The sequence below is a fragment of the Haemaphysalis longicornis genome, unplaced genomic scaffold, assembly GCF_048455015.1.
Source record: "Haemaphysalis longicornis isolate Haplotype H1 unplaced genomic scaffold, Haemaphysalis longicornis Haplotype H1 scaffold_1, whole genome shotgun sequence".
NCBI classification, from domain to species: domain Eukaryota; kingdom Metazoa; phylum Arthropoda; class Arachnida; order Ixodida; family Ixodidae; genus Haemaphysalis; species Haemaphysalis longicornis.
This window is the reverse complement of record NW_027526203.1, coordinates 160,435,284-160,451,146: the sequence shown is the minus strand read 5'-3', so window position 1 is coordinate 160,451,146 and position 15,863 is coordinate 160,435,284. Positions and strand designations below refer to the sequence as shown.

General features: G+C 48.7%; 1 protein-coding gene across 1 annotated transcript; it reads right to left on the bottom strand.

The window, feature by feature from the left end:
* Positions 1–1,109: 1,109 nt before the first annotated feature.
* On the bottom strand, positions 1,110–7,546 carry LOC144166946 (uncharacterized). Its single transcript, XM_077696382.1, has 2 exons — positions 7,304–7,546; positions 1,110–1,405 (listed from the first exon to the last, which is right to left on the bottom strand). Exons 1-2 carry the CDS (start codon positions 7,502–7,504, stop codon positions 1,274–1,276), a joined length of 333 nt encoding a protein of 110 aa, XP_077552508.1. The 5' UTR covers positions 7,505–7,546; the 3' UTR covers positions 1,110–1,273.
* Between the last annotated feature and the right edge of the window lie 8,317 nt (positions 7,547–15,863).

Below are 15,863 nucleotides of genomic sequence, written 5' to 3'. Positions count from 1 at the left end.
GCCTACAAGCTATTTTGCATGCTTCGCTCCAACAAAGTTTTACCTTGGATTGCGACTCGCAAACACCTAAATGAGCTCGGAATATTTCTGAGCATTTTCACTACAGCAACTTTACTCAACGTCTCATGGAACTGCTTTTAATAGTTGCTTTCTTTTATAACGAGTACGTCGGTTCAGGTCAAAAAAGATGTCGTAATCAAAAAAAAAAAAAAAAGAATCATGTAGATATCGCGCCGTCCGTGAACCGGATATTTCTGCGAAGCTGTTATCTGTGTTTGCGCTGATTACTGCTGCTTTTGACTCCGCGTATTGACGGCGTTCATGTGTAATGCAACAATAGCGTTATCGTGGCGCAGTCCAGTACCGCGATTGTTCACTGCCGCGTTGTTACACATTTTTCCCCTTAGGTATTACGACCCAGTACGGACTCGCCTTTAAAGCTATCCTCTGAGACGTATCGAATCTGTTCCGATTTATGTTGAGTGGAATTGATGATGATATTGAATCTGTGTGTCAACCAAATATTGCCGGCCATCCATCTTCCGTCAGGAGCAATGCGCTGAGGCTATGTGACTTCGATATCTGCGTCCATCACGATAAGCAATTTCGGTGCCACTTCCTAAACACAAAGATAGAGAACAAACAGAGGGTTATGTAGAGGGCGGCTACTGTGCCCTATTGGTCCTCAGAAGTGTGTCTTAAAGAGCACATAGTTTTTTTAAATTTCACGTTTCCAAATAGAACAAACAGAGGGTTATGTAGAGGGCGGCTACTGTGCCCTATTGGTCCTCAGAAGTGTGTCTTAATGAGCACATAGTTTTTTAAATTTCACGTTTCCAAATGTTTCTATTTTTTTACGGTCCGCCCCCCCCCCCCCCTCCCACCTGAACCTAAATCCTGCGTACGCCACTGCAGCGTAGCAACGTTTTATATTGCGACCTTGAGACCACGTATAGCGCCGCTCCGTCCATTATTTTTCTACGTGGTCATACTGCTTGGGCAACGGGATGTGGTATGCAGCATGTACAAAATATAAAAATTAACTTCACACACATATGCGTAGACATAAGTAGAAACTGCTTGGATTGTCATTTATTTCCTTAGTGCACCGTGGGAAGGACATTTGGTCAATGAAAGGCTGCCTGGGGCGCCCTTCAGCAGGTGTCTGTTCTATTTCCGGGGTCTCTCCCTGAGCTGGCAACATGAAGTCTTCAGGTCAAGAAGGGCCTTGTTGGGCCGGACATCCAACGAAGAAATGTGGAAACGATACTTTTTATTTTCCTCCGAAAAGGCTTCGTCGGCGGTCTTGAACTCGAACGGCCCCAAGACCGTCCTTGCTGTTCTCCGACTTCGGTGGTGGGAGCTGGTTCGGACTTGGTATCGAGCCAACCGAAAAAACTTTCGCCTGTAACGATGAGAAACAAGGGTGCAGCAAAAATGCATGAGCGTCTGTGTCACACATCTGACCCGCTTGCGCATCCAAGGGGCCCGGCAACTGCTATTCATATTTTAAGGGTCGTCGGCCCGCGCTTGCGCACGCTTGTCGAAGTTGTGGCAACAAGAGAGAGCTCATGGGGAGTCAAGTTCGCGTAACAAACAATGCAATGAATGGACAGGTATGAAACTGAAACCGAGCAGACTACAATTTCAATATGCTTTATACTAACATTGGCGCAGCCACTCTGGATGGGTCACGCAACCGAGAACACGTTTGCGCGAGGATACCGAAACCCCTTACTGTCACACTCACAATACAAAAAACACAAGTGAAGTACCGAAGGCTCAACTCGGAGCTTCGACTACATACGAATACGGCTGTCTACCCTCGGACGGAACTTACACTGTGGACCCTTCGCGCGCTAACATGCGACAAGGCCTGTCCACTACACAGTGATGTTCTCCAAGGAATAGTGGCAACGATCTATGCGGCCGCCGCACATTAACGCCACCAAACTGAGAATGGTTCCACTCGGAGCTCCCCAACGCTGTCTGCAGGCTGTATTTCCTCGGTACAGGGAATGTGTAGCAGACCCTGCGCCCGTAAGCTATCCTCTACGTGCATCCCACCTTCTCAAAAGCACCCGATTACATACATACATGCATGCATGCATGCATGCATACATACATACATACATACATACATACATACATACATACATACATACATACATACATACATACATACATACATACATACATACATACATACATACATACATACATACATACATGGACATGCATGCATACATGCATACATGCATACGTACACACATACATACGTATGTGCGTGCGTGCGTGCGTGCGTGCATGCGTACGTATGCTTGGACCGAAAGTCAAGCGGAGTTTGGGAAAGTTAATGAGTGGGATACGTTTCCTGCCTCAGTCAATGTCCCGTCCCAGCCACTTCGTTACAGCTGACCGGGCAAGATTTGAAGAAACGTTCTGTTAACAGGTACCACCCACACGCTGTAAAAATAATGCTTTGTTTTTCGAGACTTCTGATTGAGAGGCCCTGTTTCAGAATACTATAGCGCTGATCCTTCGCTCTATTTGTCTTGGTGTTTACCTCCGCGCATCTGGTGTGTCGTAGCATTGCTCGCAACTATACTGCGCTCTAGGTCAACTTATACGTCCGAACTCTCGATGAACACGCGGCCGCTACGCCTGGCTGCCCGCTTGCGCATTTCGGGCCATTAGTCCGTAATGGCGGACGCGCCTACAAATAAACTGTGCACACTGGCCAGGTGTTTGTGACAGAGTGTATCAAACGCTGTACGTGCTTTCAATGAGACAGGAAAAGAAAACGGCCTAAACATGTCCATTAGCAAACGGAGGAAATGCCCTCAAAATAAGGATAAATTAAACGTTCGCTCTTGGGAGCTTAGGTATACATAACAGGCCACCCGTTCGAACAGCAGTGAAAGGATTTCCTATCAATTTGACTGAAAAAGGTATTTCAAAACGGTAGGAAACAAAGACTATGTGGAAATAAGAATTGTCTCCAGATCGTAGCCGAACCAAAAAATTCCGATAACGAGTCCGATGCGCTATTAAAAAGGCAATGACCCTGTTTCTTGCCACTTTTTTTATATTCCCACTTATTATAACGTATTCAACAAGCGCATTCAGTTCTTATGATAGGGGCCATGAAGTATGTCCGCGAAAACTTACTCCTATCCACAAGGACGGGCGCAGACTCGTTGACGGGCGCAGCTACAAAAAGAAAGGTACACAAGTACTGCGCCAGTCCTTGTGTTCTTTCCTTTTTGTGGTCGTCTCAATTGACGCAGTTTTTAATTTACGTTAAATATGCACCAAGAAGTCCTATCTTCTGAACACCGCGGAATTCCAAAATTTTGCCCGTTCACGCTCCTGGAATGGCCAGAAAATTCAATTAAATTTCTGCAATTATTCAATGTAGGGAATGTGTTGGTGCCTCTACCGAGTTACCCACATGTGGAGGAACAAGCGGACGTTATCACACACTTTGGGAACTGCAAAAACATGCACACACGTGGCCAAAGTCGGTGTGCTGGCAGCTTGGTGACATCGCATGCAGAACCACCACCCTTTCATTCACAAACGGCCGCTACTTCCGATCTCTATTATAGTACACGAAAACCTTAGTCAACTCGAACTGGCATATCTCGAAATATCGGACAAATCGGGAACTACTACTCGGCATGTATTTTCCTCCCATTGGGGTGACATACACATATGCCACCCCGTCTTTATCTCGAAACATTTTTCGGGGAACCACGGAAATCTCGATATGTTGGCAGCTGATTATTCGATCCGTGCGAACGCGTAGCTCCCACTATACTTGCCAAACGCGGTGTTGAACGGCAAAATTAAAATTCCCGCCACCGCGGCCATTTTTATTGCGCTTGTGTAGCTACAATGGGAGCAAAACGTGTGCGTCACTAGCGTCACCGACGCCCCCACAGGTGGCGCCACTTATGCGAGGGTGAGGGGGATCATGGTTGATCACGGGTCCAGTCGCCGCCGCTCGCGTTGCGAAGCAACAAGGTGGAATGTAGCGGCGGCGACTAGCCAATCAAGTGTTGTATTGAGCAGCTCGAGAATGCTTTTCTGGGTCCAAATGCGAACACGAAACAGGCGAGCATCATGAAGTTTGTTTTTCCACAACAATAAAAACTCCTTTTTCGTGAAATCTTTTTTCGGCATTTTGCTTAACTGGAAACTCCGCTTCTGTCGAAATATGTAGTTGATTTTACGACTTCGAGGTAACGAGGTATTTTTGCATTTGCATGATCAGCGTGTTGTTATTGCTTTCTTTTGCAAGGCGCTAGAGGAAGAACACGGTGCTGTCTGCTTGTTTTGTTTGCACTGCCTGTGGCATGTTTACATGCTGCGTATCGTCGCAGTAGCGCCATTACACAACTGAAGCTGACAGGCACTTCGCCTGTAACTTGCTCGCATCTGCATGAAATCGCAATCCTAAACTTAATGATTTCGAGTGCGGGTAGAGCGGTCACCGTCTTAGTGGCTGCGCGCAGTATCAGCAAACAGCGCTGTCATCTTACGCCCCTGGGAGCAGCTAGAAATCACTGGAAAGGGGAAGCGCATTCGCACAGTTACATGAACAAGGCGTACGATTACGACCCGTCCCATCATGGTAGCGTGGTAGGCGAGGAGCGCTCAGGGTAGCTACCTCTGTTCCGACGATGAGGAGCCGAAGCCAAGCTTCACTTTTTTATTGGCAATAATGCAGGTAGCAGCACACTAGCGTGCGTACAACATGAATATCCGAACGGGGGACGGGGGAGAAATACCCTCCGCAAATACCTAAGACGCACTTGCCCCTTTTTGCAATAAGGGCGTATTTATAGTCTTCAATGCAACTGTCAAACACACACACTAGCAAAAACACTATCAGAGTTGGAGAGGCTATGACTCGAACGGCGCTGCCGTCGATGGCAGCTGCGGCAAGCCGCTTCATGGCATGCTCAACAGGGTTCTGGATGCCCCGCGTTCTCGATGTCGATGGAGCGCGCACCAACGTGCATGGTTCAGCGCTATGGCTTACCTTCACCTCACATGTAGTAGAACTGATGATTGGGCTAGTTGGTAACTGTTTATCTTGATGGTGGAAGCGCTCAAACAACAGGGACGAAAGTAGAAAAACAGAGAGGACACGGCGCTAACTCGCAACTATTTAAAGAAACACAAATATATACTTGCAACATCTCACGTGGGGCGTATATCTCGCCTAAGATAAAACCATGAAAGTCACTTATTTACACAGAATAAATACATACCACGGTACACGCGACAAACGAAGGGTGAGGGCATTAAAAGAGGGAAAACATTGCATACCAAGAAACAACTACGACCGCAATGAGCGGCACAGACAAAAGTATTCTTTGTCTAATAAAAACTTGCGGGGGAACTAACACGGCGATAGATTTGTTAGTGCCGCCTCAATTTTTATAACAGACAGAATACTTTTACCTGTGCCACTCATTGCGATCGCAGCAATTTCTTGGCATGTTATGGCTTCGCTCTTTTAATGTCCTTACCCTTCGTTTGTCCTGTGTACCCCGGTATGTATTAATTCCCTGTAAAAAGTAACTTGTATGGTTTTACCTTGGGCGAGATGAACGCTCCACGCGAGATGTTGCAAGGATATATGTGTTTATTTTCGATGAGCAAATAGTTGCGAGTTAACGCCGTGTCGTCTGCTTTTCTACTTTCGGCCCTGTTGTGTGCGCGCTTCTACCATGAAGATATTCACCTCACATCTCAATACTATGCGGTAAGGTACTATGGTGCGTCTTCGCATTGTGCGCTGCTGAAGCCTGCGCGCCACGTAACCGCACACACCGCCGTTGACTCGTAACAGCAAATATGAAATATGCATATAAAAAAATTGGAACACCTAAGCTTTTTGTTATGGGGTGACAATGTGCGAGTATCAATTCTATTCGAGTGATGTCCCCACGTTATGTCGCTGACTACAGTGTTGCTAACTTTGTGCTTCTGAGTTTGTTGCCACTGAGTGCATGATGTCCCGAAACACTCAACAACACCAACAGACCCTACTGAGACCTTTTCTTCATTACCGTTCTTTGCCTTGGTTTTTTTCCTCCCATTCCTTGTTATGACTAAGAGCCTTGAGTTATCACCCTTGTTAGGCCTATACCCAGGCTTAATGTTGGTGACCCCAAGGAGCCTGGTGACGTGCTCAGTAACGTCAGACTCATTGTGTACATGCTTCGAGTACGGGTTGACGAAAAAGCAGCTGAAAGCTTGACGTCATGATTAACCTTGAAAAGGACATCCTTCAGATGTACTTTTCTATAAAGAATATGGTTATGTTAGCCATAACGGTAATTAAATAATTATGGAAGCTAGCATGTCAAGGCGGACATGCCAGAAAAAGTGGCTCGGTTTTTCAGATGATTTCTTTCTTGTCACTATAAAACCTGGAGTTCAAAGGGTAACTAATTTGTTTGTCAAAAGGTATTTTGGCGCAGGACCAGTGCATATTAGTTCAAATGCAGCTCACTCTAGCAAGATATGTCTTTGGCACCGTTTAATGCATCTAGGGCAAATGACAATGCTGCTGTAGTGACATCATGGTCTGATCTCTGCCTGGTCGTCGTACATGAAGCAGCAACATTGCTTTTGAAACACGATTTATTTGAACCTTCCGCATACGTAAGTCCGGCACAACTGCTGTTAACTAGACATAGGAAATGCACCACCTCATTGTATTCACGCCAGCTCCAATAATTTTACAACCAGCTTCGAACACGACATTTCTCTCGCAGTAGCGATTAGTGCACGCTTTTGTGCACACGACTGGTTTGGATCCTCAAGTTTTGCCCAAGCTTCCTGCAGTAGCTTCGGTATGAAATAAATGGGGATCGTCTGCCGCACTACGTTGGATGTACTATGTCGGATAAACGTCTTTTCGGTTCATTTTAAACCGCGATTGTAAGTTCTCTGCTCCCTTAAAAGTTGTTTTTGCGAAGCTCGATTGGTAAATGACAGAGACGCGTTAGACGAAGCACCCATACAACCTGAGGCTCTCTGAATGCATTTAAATGTAAACGTTAGATGTCTCGCTAAATGTAAACGTGAAAAAATACTTCAGGATGTGCTTCACTGTGACAGCATTTGCTTAAAAGTACGAATAGAAACCAGGTGCTATGTACCCCTTGAGAACCGGAGAAACTACCATCCGGAGACAGAAATTTCATTATGCAGGCTTTTGTAGCTGGCGATGCACGCGGTCACTCTCCGTGCAGTGCGACTCAAGGGACGGGATGCGTACCTGCGTGAGGAGACGGGCTGCCGGGGCTGGCCGTGGCCGACGGGTGGCGCCGGCGATCTCGGTGAAGTTCACGGCGGCCCGCAGCCCTCCACCCCCATATGGGAGGGGGGAGCCGTTGTTGAACAGGTTCAGCCCCCGGAAGACGCCCGCGTTCGGTGGGGTGGCCACCGGGCTCACTTCCAGGGGCAACCTGGGACCCATCAGCTTTCGTCGTCCACCTTGCCCTGGGCGATCAGCTTGGTGAAGGCCTGAGGGGAAAAGCAGAGTTCTGAAGTGGCACATTCGCCATTTCCTTTACCCCAGCTCTTGTGAACGAAACTTGGCGACCACCGTGGGCAGCACAAGGAGTTTGAGCTGCGGCCCTGCTAATTAAGAAGCATTCGATAGTCAGTGCGTTTGCTTTTTCCTGTATTCCAGACCCCTTTCCCCTCTTACACCTCTGCCACTCGCCTTTTACCCTTCTCTCCTTCTCCACTTTTGTTTTCGTATTCATCACTGTATGGGTGCATACAGCATTAGGCAGAACGGGCCGTAGTTTTTCGGAGGCGCTTGCCGCATGTTTGGTCGGGCGTTTAGGTTGAGAATTCCTTGCGATTCTTTTGCTTGAAATTCAGGTTGAAACACCTACGAACCTTTATATCGGTTGTATGAACACTTTTTTCCCTGAATAATATATATTTTTGCGTGTAGGTACCTGCACGTAACAACATTTTTGTCTTGCGAGCTGGGTATATACTGACACGACCGTTCAGTTGCTCCAATTCACAGTTTCGGTCCTGTTTTTTAAATGTCATTTCACTAGAGTTCCGGGTTTTTAGTGCGGATACGTACTCAATTCTGACGCACAACAACCCTTCATTTCTTGTCGCCTCTGTGTTGCGGTGCGTGGTGAAAGCAAGCCCAGCACAATCCGAGTATCGAGCAATTTTCGCCCGCTATGGTAGTTCTTGCGTCTACTACGCTGCAGTATTTGTCTTTCCGCATGACGCTAACCCTGTTCCATTTCAGCAATTCTTGCTGCCTGTCTGAATGTCTACTTTTCAGGTTCCTTTGGAGGTCCGCGGAGGGAAGGCAGCATCAGTTGTGTGGCTTCAATCTCAGCGTCTCTTTTCGCTAGTGGACGGTTCCCTCGCGATAAGTTTCTAACGGTAGGCTAGCCGAAGGCATGACGGGAAGGTGTGCCGAGGTGTTCCACAATGCAAGAACTAGAAAAAATTGTGAGGAATGCTTAGTGCAATATGGATCCTCAGTGGACGGCGGCACATGTTCGTTTTTCCGTTTAGTGTTGTGCACAAACCGAGCACGTACATTCAGCTCGGCCTCTTCCGGCCGCGGTAACCGCTTGCTTGGTGAACGCCGCAGCTAAGCCGTTCCTTGCCGGCTTCCCCGATATACTATTTTGTCCGACTCCTGCTTTTCCTTTCCCTGTCATACCCGTTCTCACTAGCACTTTTTTGTTTTTGCTGTTACGATAAATTGGTACCCTTTTTTATTTATTTAGGGTGGAGATCCGAAACACCCTTTCCTCAGGTTTAACGGCGTCGGGTTAAACTGGAGATATGTAGGACACGGTAGGCTGAAATAGCGCAAAAAATTAAGTGTCTCATTATCCAACGAAACCAAATATCTAACACGAAGATTTCGTATATCGTCGGACCTGTCGTGTCCTACATTCCGGCTCCATTTTATCTACCGTATCGCCTCCCATGCGCGCAGCAATAGAAGGATATTTGTTGAAAACACAATTAACATTGCCTCAACGACAGTAGCTTAACAAACAGCACTCTTTCCCCAAAACAGCACGTCTTTCAGATCTACTTTTCTGATAAGAATATTATTGTTTTCACCATAATGATAATCAGGGAGGCCAGAGCGCGAGCATGACGTACATCAAAAAGGGCGCATTTTTTAACATTATTATCTCTCTTGTCATTACAAACTGTCTTCGAATGGTAACGACTGTTTTTATTCCAAGCATTTCTTGGCGAGTACCTCTGTCACCACGAGCGTGTAACTCCCTGCATTTGCACAAAAATGCATAGTTGGGAGAAGTGACACATTTACATAATGATTACGTCAATGAAGGCGCTCAATGAAATTTTGAAAACCAGATAATGCGAAGAATACAGAGAATGAAAATTTAATCAAAATGCAATAACGAAATCAAAAATACCCATCTTATACGCCGCTTTAAAAAGACCGATGGCAAAATAGAAAAGCCTTGAAAGGAAGTGCGGAGAAATGAAAAAAAAAAAGCAGTTAAACGCTACCGTGTAACGCCCTGCATTTTTACAAAAATACATGAATGACGGAAGTTACACATTTAGCATCGTAATAGCGCATATGGAAATTATCTGTGAATGGAATTTCGAAAAAGCCCAATAGAAAAGTAGAAAACATTAAATATTTAAAAAAATGAATTAGCAAATTGAAAATTAGCCTCGTAGAAATCTCATACGAAAAAGGAAGACATAACTAGAAAAGTCCGGAAAAGAACGACGGAAAGAGCAATAAAAGTAATATGAAAACAGACGAATCGCGCACTATGCCTTGCATCCGCCTAAAAATGCATTATTGGTGCAGCTAAGCAGTTGATCGCTACAATAGCGCAAATATAAATTGTTGGAAAAATAAAACAAACAGTAGAACAATAGAAAAACCCAGCGTATTTGCTACTCAAAACAAAATAGGGCTATCAAAATCAAAACGAGGAAACGTGGCGGGAGAAGGCGGCGCATTTAGTAGTTGTCCTAATATTTCCGCATTTTTTCTAAATCTTCGCCAGTCTCAGTAATAGGCCTCGGAACACATCACAATAACATTTTTTTCTAAGGTGGCATTACACCATACCAGCCCAGCTCGCATCATTTTGCACTTGTTTAGTAACCAAAAAGAGCGCGTGTTGGCTCCCTGGAGCTATAACACTAGCTGTTTTAACATAATGAGCTAACATACCACGGGGGGCTTCTAGCACAATTGGGACCAATAACGGACGCTGGTAAGTGCGTGGAAAGCAGCGCTAAAACGCAATGCTTCGAAAATGGCTTAGCCACTGATTCTACGAAATTCGTGCTGGTGACCAAACAATGGCAAACTATCCCAAACACCGCCCTGCCACTTGGGAAACGGGAGTTATGCACGAACGTCGAAAAGGAAGAGCCGCGATGTGGTTTTGAAGCCTCCGAACCCCACCCCCCTCCCGGACAATCCTAGCAAGCTTACATTGATTTTAGGTTTAAAAATATTGGACGCCCCCTCGATTTTTCCCGCTATTCCGAACAAACACTAACGACAGAAACATCAATACCAATGACAACCGAATCAACGCTGCATCGTGCATCGCAGTGGAAGTCCGAGTAGGATGCCTCACGAAAGAACGAGCTCAGTGTTCACGCGCACGGGCTGCACCCACTCACCGCTCCGGGTCCCATCCAAGGCGGAGGGCCTCGGAGGTGGCTGCGTCCGGCAGCCGCCGGCGCCAGTCGAGCCGACGCAGGCCCGGACACCTCGCGCCGGGGAGGCTTCCGCCACCAGGTGGATGGCGAGGAGGAACGTCGCTCCACCGTCGCCCGCGTCGGCGGTCACACCCTGCCTGTGGACGACGCTGGGCTGGCCTCGCGATTGCACGGGAGCGCGAGACGCACGCCCCACGGGCCGGCTGCAGTGCACAGCACACTGACATTTTCCTAGAGCGGACGAAGAAGAACAATGAATTGCAAAGGTACGTCGGGGCGGGAAGGGCGTTGAAATACGGTCTTAAGTTAGAACGGCGCAGCCATCTGTAAATTTCGCGTACGCCCTCCGATGGGAACGCCGGATGACTTGCAACCCTGGCGATACCCGCCTGTGGGCGCATGAAAATCGTTGAGGGCATCATCATCCTCATCACCGTAGTCGGCAATCTGATGATGCCCCAGCCGTTGGTACTGCACTTAAAGAGATGCGGTTTTCTCACATAGCGAAAAACCCAGAAAATTTTGCTTGAAGGGCCAAAAGGTATATTACTCAATTTAAAAAAATGATCGGAAAATACAAACAGCTGATAAGACAAGAAACCTCTAGAATTGAACCTATGGGGAAATTCCTCAGAATAATTACAGGATAGGTAGAATAAATAACTGCTATTTTAATCGGTTTAAAGATCACGTACTTCATTCACTCTAAGGTTCCCGTAAGGAAGGTTTCCCTTTGGTAAGGATTCCTAAGGATTCCTGAATGCCTTTAATAAGTCAAGTTTGCAATTTCATATGATTGTTACCTCAGCTGCAGTATTAATCCACAACTCCAGAAATGTTTGACCATAAAAATTTGGTGGTTCTTAAAAAGGAGTACTGACACGAAATTTTCTTGTTACGTTTTTTTTTTTTCGCTATGGTTGCCTACCAGCCCACTAATCACAGAATGACACATTAGACGGTCGATCGCAGCGTAAACAATCCTTTACGGCGTCGTTTATTCGTGTCACTTTCGGTTTCGACAATACCAATGCCGAGCGGCCACCATGACAGGAGGGCGCCCGTGACGTCAACATTCTTGTCGCACCGCTGCCGCGTCCAGACCGGCTGTGGTCTTCACCGTCCGAACGCGCCCGGGCAGCATGAAGTCAGCCCCAAAACCATGACGTTATACACACGGCGTAGCATCGCGCGCCAACCGCAGCCAGATCGTCCGCTACGCCATGGGAGCCCCGACGTCAGCTGTTTGGGGCAAGGAGCAGATGATGTCATGCTGGCCCGCTCTGGGCTTGCTCGTGCGAGAGTAAAGATCGTTTCCTCGAAGTCCGGTGTCGATCAGGAACCCAATCGCCCGGGCTCCGGTTGATTTGGCACGAGGCTGGCAGGGCGATGGTGTTGAAGTTCTTGGAGGCGGCGGTCGAATTGACGAACTCAAGGCGTTGGGGTTGATTAAGTGAAACGAATGGTTTATATGCAGCTATTTACAGTGGGAAAACTGGGTACATGAATAATAAAGGAAAAACTGCAAACTTCAGCTAGACGCTAGCTCCGAGTGCGCAAAATCACTCGAGCTCCTCAACTTCGTCTAACTCTCCTATTCTCGGAGCGTACACAAACCGCTCGAGAAACAACGGCCGACACCCTGTCTCGTCGCAAGATCCGTCTAGTTGCCCGGTACGGCGCTGCACCCTAAACCTCCGACGCGATCTTAACCTCGACTAGGGGGCTCACAAATCCCAACCTAGCTTTAACGGTCGAGACTCCTTGTCCCGCCGGGAACTGACAGCTCAGCGCTCAGACAAGAACGATTTCAAACGGCCAAGTTCGGCCTTATAAAACCTCGAGATCACCCTCTCTCGGGAACACCCCAGTAGCGTTCGTACACGTGTATAGGAGTGCCCAAATTCACGTAGACAGCTGTCACTCAGCACGCCACGGAATATTCAATGAGGCGCCGCCATCTTCGGGTCAACGGCACGCTCGCAGACGAGCAGGGGCGGGCGACCCCGCGGGGTAAAAGCGAAAGACGGCGACAGTGCCCTGCGCCGGCGGGGGCGCTTTAACAATGGTTTCTTGCAGGGCGCGCGCTTCGACGCCGGTAATCCCACCACCTCCGCGTGTCACGCCGACGGCCGTCTGCTTTCTCAATGGGGGATGAACTCTGTGGTATGCGGTGGGCCAGACGATCCGTCTCCTGTGCGCGCCGTGGCGAATTAGCGTCGACTGCTCTGCAGTGTTGGCAGTGCTACGTCGTCAGACAGAGTGGCGGGTTCTCACGCGCAGCCCGGGCGCCTGGCCGCTAATCTCATCAGTGGACCTTACAACTCCCCCTTTAAGAGGGTTACTGGACCTCTTGGTTCAGTCAATCCGAAAAGAATTTAAAAGGGCCACTCGTTTCGTCTCTCCTTCAGCAATAACAGCGGAACAAACAACAACAACAACAAAAAAAAACACGTGGAAGGAGCTAGGTATAACCACAAATGAGCCCCATTCTACTTCTGCAGCTGATCCGAACTCTCTCTCACCTAAACTACAAACACAACCTATTCACTAGCCGTTCAACAGGGACGGAATACTCTAGCAAACCGGAAACACACACAAAAAAAATTCTAAAAACACTAAGTTCGGGTAAAAATAAATTGGGTAGTGTCTCCGGAGCACGTAAACGGCACGAACAACGAGACAACTCAACCTATATATAACACTGATGCGCGCTATAACTGCAAACACGCAGAATCATTCCGGCACTCGACACCAAGAACAAAAGGAATAGGGACTGGCAAAGAACACGGGCAATTTTGCAGTCAACAAAAATAAAGCGTTAAGAACGTTTGCAGCCACTATGCGCACGCGCGCAAATGTCCTCCTTGACGGCGTAGCATGATAACGTTCCTTCAAGAGTGTTCGGCTGTGCTTTCGCTCACTTGCGGTGCACAGAAAGTTCGGTTCGGTGTGCCGATCGGTCAATTCGGTGCACGGATCGAGTACCCAAGGCATCTCGTCGCGCACAACCACGGCACACACACACACACACACCACCAACGAAAAAGGACGGGTGAACGGGAACGTTCACGTCCGTCGTGGTGGTGTTAAGGCTCGGGGGCAATTCAATACTAGCCCCCCCAAGCAACAATCTGAAAGCAGGGGAGTGCATTCGCGTACTTCCAGCCCCCTCTGCAGATGATCCAGACCGCGTAGCGTTGCAGTGTCAACGCAAGTCTCGACAATTTAGCCCCATGAGGCGAACACAACTTCGGGGAAGACGGAGTGGAATCGCAAAATGCGGCTTCGCTCCCTGCCCCTTAGGCCAAGTGGCCATGCCTCTCCAATGCCCCAACGTAAGGCAATGCTGCGCGCTGGCAGCGTGAGCGAAGGGTTGATGCTGGAGCGTTATGGCGGCCCGCGAACGCGACGACCTTCTCGGGATCATTCTTTCCCCTACGCACAGACTGCCCCACAACAACAACCTCACAAGCACCTGTCATTACCAAAAACCGCTCGTGCACGCTAGGTGCATTCTGAGCAGCGGCCTGACAAAGACAGTTTTTCGGCTGTCCTAGCACGCACTCATCCTGGCACAACTCAGAACTAGGGCCTGTGATACACTGCCAGGTAGCAGAACTTAGTGCGTCAACCAATCCACGCGGCTCCCGACTAAATCTCGGTAATGGCCGCAACCAACACTAAAGCTACGAAGCTCTATCTCAGACACCGGTTTCGCGAGATCGCCGATTGCGTCTCGTTCCTCTGTTTCAACTGTAGCTGCCTCCTCACATGATTTTTCTCTCTCCTTCGCAACCTCCTCGGGAGCTCTCATTCTTGCTTTCGCAGTCTCCACGCATGCGTTTTGGTGTTCTCCATCAACCTCCTCGGTTACACTCTCACTATCAGGACTACCAAACCCACGCGACATCTCCGTATCGTTCCTACCCTCTTCAAACGTTCTGAGCTCCTCATCCTCCGTCTTCTCGCGTTCTCTCTCACTTCTTCTTCCATTTTCTACAAGTTCAATCCAGTCTACCTTCTCAGCTCCCTTATCCGCCTTTAACTCCTGCTTTTCCTCAACCCGATCGTCAACTCCGTCTCTTTTCCGCTCCGTCTCGTCACATGCTTTCTCGTCTTCTATCTGCTTTCTCTTCTGGGCGAGCTCCTGAACGCCCGACATGGAGCTCGCTTTCTCGTGCAACTTTCGAGCGCAATTGGGAGCGTGGCGGGCCCCAAGACTTTCCTGCGCGACTCCAGTCTCCTCCGGTCCACCGATTAGAATTTGGGTACTGCCCGTGCCAGCAAGTTCAGCATGCATTAGCGCCGTGTCCGGTGCAAAAGCAACTGGCGGCTCTACACCCGCGACAACGAGGCTACCCCTTGACTCTGCTCCCATACCGGACGCGCTCGCTGGGATGCTCCGCGTGCTCGCTTCCCTTTCCATGCTGCTGTTCCCGGCTGAGCCGCTCGCTTCCCGTGCGCAGCCACGGCCGCTTATCTCGTTCTCGCGCGGCTTCAAATTGAAAAACGGGTTTCCCCCATTCAACTTTGCTGTCAGTGCATAACTGGGCCTGTTCGAAGGGTTCTTTCTCATCCGCTGCAGCTCCATCCCGAAATTTCGCCCGCGAGGCTGCTCGTCATGTTCGAGCATCGCTTCGTCACACCGCTCTAAGGTATCACCGGACGCGCTTACCTCGTCGCTCCTCATCCCAATGTCCGTCTCCACGCGTCCGACACCGGCGGAAATGCTAGCCTCGTGTAGGGAGTCACGGCTGCTTACTTTCTCATCGCAATGTTCAACTTCCGAACACTGGCCGGAACCATTCAACTTCGCGGTCGCTATACGACTTGATGGGTCTGTGCCCCATTGTTCCTGCTCGCGGGTGTCCGAGCGCAAGGGCGTCTGCCTTCTCCGCTCCAGCTCCAACTCATACCTTCGCAACCGCTCTTCAGATTCGAGCTTCAGCTTTTGCATGCGCTCCTTAAATTCTCGCGCCTCTCTTCTCTCTCGCTCCTCCGCCTCACGCACTGCTTTTCTCTCCCGTTCTTCGGCTTCGCGCACTGCTTTTCTCTTTCGCTCCTCCGCTTCGCGCTCTGCTTTTCTCGGTGGGCGGCGGAGA